This window comes from Acromyrmex echinatior, chromosome 3, assembly GCF_024713525.1.
Source record: "Acromyrmex echinatior isolate Ae372 chromosome 3, ASM2471352v2, whole genome shotgun sequence".
In the NCBI taxonomy this organism is placed as follows: Eukaryota; Metazoa; Arthropoda; class Insecta; order Hymenoptera; family Formicidae; genus Acromyrmex; species Acromyrmex echinatior.
Window position 1 is genome coordinate 14,512,881 of NC_141854.1, and position 6,000 is coordinate 14,518,880.

At 26.0% G+C, this 6,000-nt stretch overlaps 1 protein-coding gene across 2 annotated transcripts in view; it reads right to left on the reverse strand.

Annotated features, from left to right (window-relative positions):
- Fhos (Formin homology 2 domain containing) overlaps positions 1–2,191 on the reverse strand; it is a 164,782-nt gene extending 162,591 nt beyond the window's left edge. The window contains exon 1 of one of the 2 annotated variants that reach the window (XM_011061874.2): positions 1,843–2,189. In XM_011061874.2, the coding sequence (XP_011060176.1) occupies positions 1,843–1,863 (21 nt within the window). In that variant the 5' untranslated portion in view covers positions 1,864–2,189. Of the gene's footprint in view, positions 1–1,842 lie in introns of both variants that reach the window. The other variant, XM_011061872.2, reaches the window with a different exon arrangement.
- Positions 2,192–6,000: the final 3,809 nt, after the last annotated feature.

Genomic DNA, 6,000 nt, shown 5'->3' on the forward strand with positions numbered 1-6,000 from the left:
GTACTCTTTGAATATTCGGTATGTTTAAAACACTCATTTATACTGTACACGTCTGTTAAGTATGCCACGGATTTGCAACATTGAGAATTAATTGTGATTACAGACGTAATGTTTAAATATATTTTTATTGCATTAAGTTATCATTAAAATTTATAATAGAAAGAATAAATTACAATTAATAATCAGGTATATTTTGAATTAAGTATGTTTCACATTCTTTTTATATGAGATTTATCATCTTATGTCTCAACAAGTTTATCTCAAAATATATAATAAACATATTTTTATTTTTATTTGCAAAAACCTCCATAAAATCTGCAATGTTAATTAATCTGTATTAATAATCTGCAGAAAGATAAATAAATCACTAAAAAACATTAAGTAAAAATTAAAACATTGCGTTTTTTCTTCAATCTTATCTATGCAAATACTCTGCATACTAAGATTTGCATATATTCAAATAAACGTAATATTTGTGATTGGATTACAAATTGTTTTTTTTTTTAATATATATTTAATGTAATAATTGGTATTAAACTTGACAACCATATTAATCATTTTTATTTAAATATAAAATACAGTTTGTAACTTAAAAAAAATGTTAATTATTTTTTTAACGAAATTTATAATTTTTGTCATCCTCTGAACTTTCGAAAGAATTATAATCATTATAGAAGAATCTGAAATTTCGTCCTCATTTACATTATGTCGATGTTAATTTTCCTTATTCTAAATTCCGTCAGAAATAGTTTCTTTGTTAAATGTATTGATGTTGACCTTGAAGAGAAATAAATTGTTGTAAAATGTGCAATTTTAAATGGTGCGCAATATATAGAAACAGAAAAATAAATAGAAAACACGTTTTTTTCGATGTCTTTTTCTATTTATTAAAAAATCGGTATTCTTACATCTCTAGAATAGAATGCGTTTAGAATTATAATAATAATAATTTTATATATGTATATATATATATATATATATTTCGGACTTTTTTTGCCACTGTACAAAAACGATGAACTGAAAGAAAAGTGTTTTTGTGACTATAATTACATAATAAAAATTTAATAATAATAATTATATTTACAGTTTTATATATTGAAAAAATAAATATATATATATAGTTGGCACTAAAAATGATTAAAAATTGTATAAATATTTACATATGCCAATATACTTTTTTAATATATAAAGAACTGTAAATATAATGATTATCACTAACAGCATATTATATATATATATATATATATATATATATATATATTCAAATAGATAGATATTAACTTTAATTTACTATAGAGTTATATTCATAAATTGCAAACACTTTCCTTTCAGTATGACACTTGACTAGAACATGAATATTATTTTATATTGGTTAGCATATAGATGCAAATTTAACTTTTCAAGCCGATACCTTCACGCAATGCATTTCGTTAAAAACACATGGTCAAGTATCAGTAAAAATTGAACGAATCGATTTAAAGATATCGATTTCATCGATCAAACAGAAAATACATTTATTTCGATGAGTGCATCATCGTGCTGAGCCAATATAGAAATCCGCTAATATTTTTGCATGCAATATAGATATCAAAGGTAGAAAGTTGCATAGCTTTCAATATGTACATTTGCATAGAACATTGCCAACAAATCTGCTCCAAAAGTGAACGAACTGATATTGAAACGTAGAAATGAATTCCACATGAAGCGAATATCTTGAAAATGATTTTGTTATCAATTCTTCAATTATTTTAACAGTTTTTTCTGCATTATTATAGCAAGTTAGAGATCTTTGGAACACTAAATCAAGCCGGTTCCATCGCGAAATCAACACCGCGAACTTACGTAGCTCCTGTACGATGTCATGATCCCTCGAATAACGAAGCAACTTCAAAAGAAGAAAACAGGTCCTCAGATGCGCTTCCTGCAGCTGATTTCAACCACCATCAAGCACGGAAGCATTTACACCACCGTTTACACGATTCACCGGCACTGGTTCCTTGGTTCACCGGCCCGACTGCGATAGAATGTTGAAGAGAAAAAAAAAGACGATATCAAGGCCAGAAGTGACTAACCGATTGATTGTCTTAAGAAACACCTCCGCGACCTCATAGAAGAGAAAAGTGGCGAGCGTTGCGAAGGCGCTTCGTTTCGAACGAAGCTCGGACCCTGAAGAGCCGGCGACCCGCAAGGCATGCTGTGGTCCCTCTCGTTCTTGTTCTCTCTTACTCTCTTTCTCATTTTCTTCTCTCACTCAGCGCTTTCTGCGTCTCTTCTTCCTTCTTCACGACTTCCCTTCTGCCCGAGGAGTTATAGCTCCTTGTCACACTCGAGGTGCTCACTCGAGCCCTATTTTAAGAATAGCTTTGTACTTTCTCTGTCTTGCTCTCTATTCGTTTCTGCTTCTTCGTCTTCTGCTTCGTCGGCTGTGAGGAAGACGTAGCTTCGAGAGGAAAGACCAGGGATAAGTATAAATCTTATACGTGTATTTCCACTCAAGCGGAAACGAAATCGCGATATGATGATAAAAGTGATTAACAAAAACATTGACCTAATTAACAAAATAATGACAACAGAACTGAAATTAAAAAAAGAACTGGTTAAAGAAACTCACAACTTTCACTATCGGTGACAAACTCTTGGAAAAACGTAAAACTATAAATATTGTTTCCTACTAATCGCGCGCGCGCGTAAGATTAAACCTTTAATATTTCTGTGAATCCTAATTATTAATTATATTAGACATAATATCATTATTTAAATAAATTTAAGTTGAATTAACAAAGAACTTTCTTGCTTTAGACTGTATAGTTGTGTTACTGATTAATTTTCATCAATCAATTTATTATAGTTAATTTAATTTTAATTATATCATAATTTTAATTATATAGAATGAAAAATTTTTATTTTATACTTTTTCTCAAATTTATTATCTGAAAAGAAAGATGATAGAAGATATTCTAAATGGATCTTTAGAATCACAACAATATGTAATTTCAGAACCTTAATCAAATTATTCAAAGCTTAAAGAGATTTCTCTCGATATTCTGAGAACAAATGATCTGCCCAAAGACACAACGAATCACTTGCGAAACTATAGTCATCTTTATCTATGAAATGAGAACAGTATTCCCACAGGATCGTTTCCTTGTTGGATTCTCTTTCACGTGATGATGTGGTCTCTTTCGAGAAGTCTATAGAACTTCACAAAAGCAGAAACTCCTTCTAAGAAATCGGTAGCGGAGAGTATCCCCAGGATTTACATTGTTACCGTTGAAACAACGGAAGGGCAAGAACGAAGACTTAGCATGATTTGAAAGAGCTCGAAAGGTTTCATCAAGTTTCCAAGCCGCTATTAGAGTGTTGACAGATTCCAGCTTTGACCAGATTATTTGTGAGAATTCCTTTGGAACTGAGAAATTTCCTTACTCCACAATATTTGCCGTGTGTGTGTGTGTGTGTGTGTGTGTGTGTGTGTGTGTGTGTGTGTGTGTGTGTGTGTGTGTACGAGTGTATGTGTGTGTTTGTGTGTAAACATTTCATTATTTAAATTTTTTTCTTTTTATATCATATTCTAGTTCCCATTAATCTTAGAAATATAATTAATAGACTAGTTTGAGTGACTAGTAATAAGTTTATAATATCTATTACTCAGTTTTATTGAACAGATATACACTAAATCGAACTGTGTTTACTCTCAAATGCCTACATCTCACATTTAAATAATTTTTTATTACGAAAGCTTTTGTCAAATTAAATATTTTCATATTTTCATATTTTTACAATTAATAGATGTAAAATACTTTCAATAGTTCAAATTTCATTGCTTTATTAAAAAATTAAAATTTAAAAAGATGTAAAATTAAAAAATTATGTAATTATTCAATAATCTTTTTAATGACTTAATAGTGACTATTCAAAATAAACCTGACTTTTTCACTGTGTTTTTTCTTTGAGAATTTATAACATCTGATAATGCATAATTATGATGTCAAAACATGTCATGTAATACAATGTAACATTAAGTTTTTAAATTAAATTTATATTTTATATTAATTTATCAGAATGTTAAAACTTTTAACGTTTATTACACATATCTATATTCGAATTTATATTCTAATTTGTTTTTCTATATTTTTGATATTTTTGTTATTTAAAAGAGTTCTTTAATTTAATTGTTGTAATAATCTTTTTGTTATTATACAATATTTATCTAATTAGAAACTATAAACTTTTAATTAACTTTTAATTTTATTTTAGTTGATAAAATATCTTGTCATTGATACTTACAATTATTAGAAATAGTTTGATAATAAAATTTAAATTCACAATTTTATTTTCTGATAATAATATACATACATATTTTATAGTATACAACATTCTGGAATATTGTTATCACTTTTATCAAAGTCTTTGATTAAACAGAGATAATTTTTTTCTTTAACAAAACTTTACAATTTAAAATTTTTTTAAAAATAGTTGTCCTAATATTTTTATAAATAAAAATAAACATCAATATTTTTGTAAATATTTTAAATTAAATATTTATTAATTTTTATCATATGTCTGTTTTTTTTCTCATCGGATATTAAAATATAAATATTTTTTGATTGGTTATTATATATAAAAAATTTTAAAAATTGAAGATGTAAGATTTTAGTAAAAAAAAATCAAATAAGAATTTTTTAATCTGTGTATAATTTGATAGACTTAATCAGTAATTATATAATTAAACATAATAGTATCATTATATAATCTAAAACAAAAGAAATCATCAACTATACTTAAATTTATTTAAACATAAAATAATAGTAGCATATCTACTATATAATGAATGATTACAATTTATAAAATTAATTAATGATTTAACAATTTAAATAAAAGTTACAATACTTTCAATTTTAAATTCGTTTCTTTGACTTTTAACGTTAAGTTTGAACTGTATTTAATATTTCATTTATTTTACAATATTATTATTCTGTTAACTGCGCCGATCTCTTTATTGATCATTCCTGTTATCATATTGCTACTACATGTTAAATTACCTACTATTTATGAAATCTAATTAACATTTGATTATTATATTATAGCTAACTGGACTTTGTGCTGCCAGCCCTCGTGAAGCATTAGAGTAATATTGTCTTTTGCTAAATATCAAATGATAAATACTGTACTTGAAGAAAGACCTAAAGCAAAGTTATCGATGGAGACTAAAGCAAACCATAATACTCAAGTTGAGAACTTTCTAAATCGGTGGCGCTACAAGAATATTCTCAAAAACTTCAGATTAACAATAATGCTGCAAAAATGGTTTGCATTCTTGACTCTATTATATATTTTAAAAAATAGTGTTTGTGTCAATTAAATATATAATTTTAGATATAGCAGATAGAATATTTAAGATTCTTTTAAAAAGAAAAATATATAAGAAAGGTAGATACATTGAACTTAAATCACAAAAAAAAGAAAAAAAAATATTTTAAAATTTGGTAAAAATAACATTGTACAAGTAATAAATAATAATATCAAACATAATTTATATCTATATTACTTATCATTTTAATATTATTAATTAATCTTTAATAGTTATACTCATTAATGTTGCAACGTGCTCTATTTTAATTATCTTTGTAACTATATAGAGAATATGACTATACAGAGAATGTTCCTAGGTTTAATGTTTCTTCCTTTAGTTTCATATTTTTAAAGAGTTTAGAATAAATTCAGTGATCTTTTAATTTAAAAATTATTATATTTTTTAAACATTCCATTTTAAAATAAAATAAATATATTTAATAAATTTTTGTAATTGTAATTAAACAAACGATTTATGCTTTAAATTAAACTTAAACAACACACACACACACACACACACACACTAAAATTAGTTGATCTTGAAATAGTTAAACTAGGTTAAATATTTACAAGTATAAAACTTAATTCTAATTCTTAATTACATTATTGTTTGTAACATTTAATACAAGATATCAGTTCAATGAAACC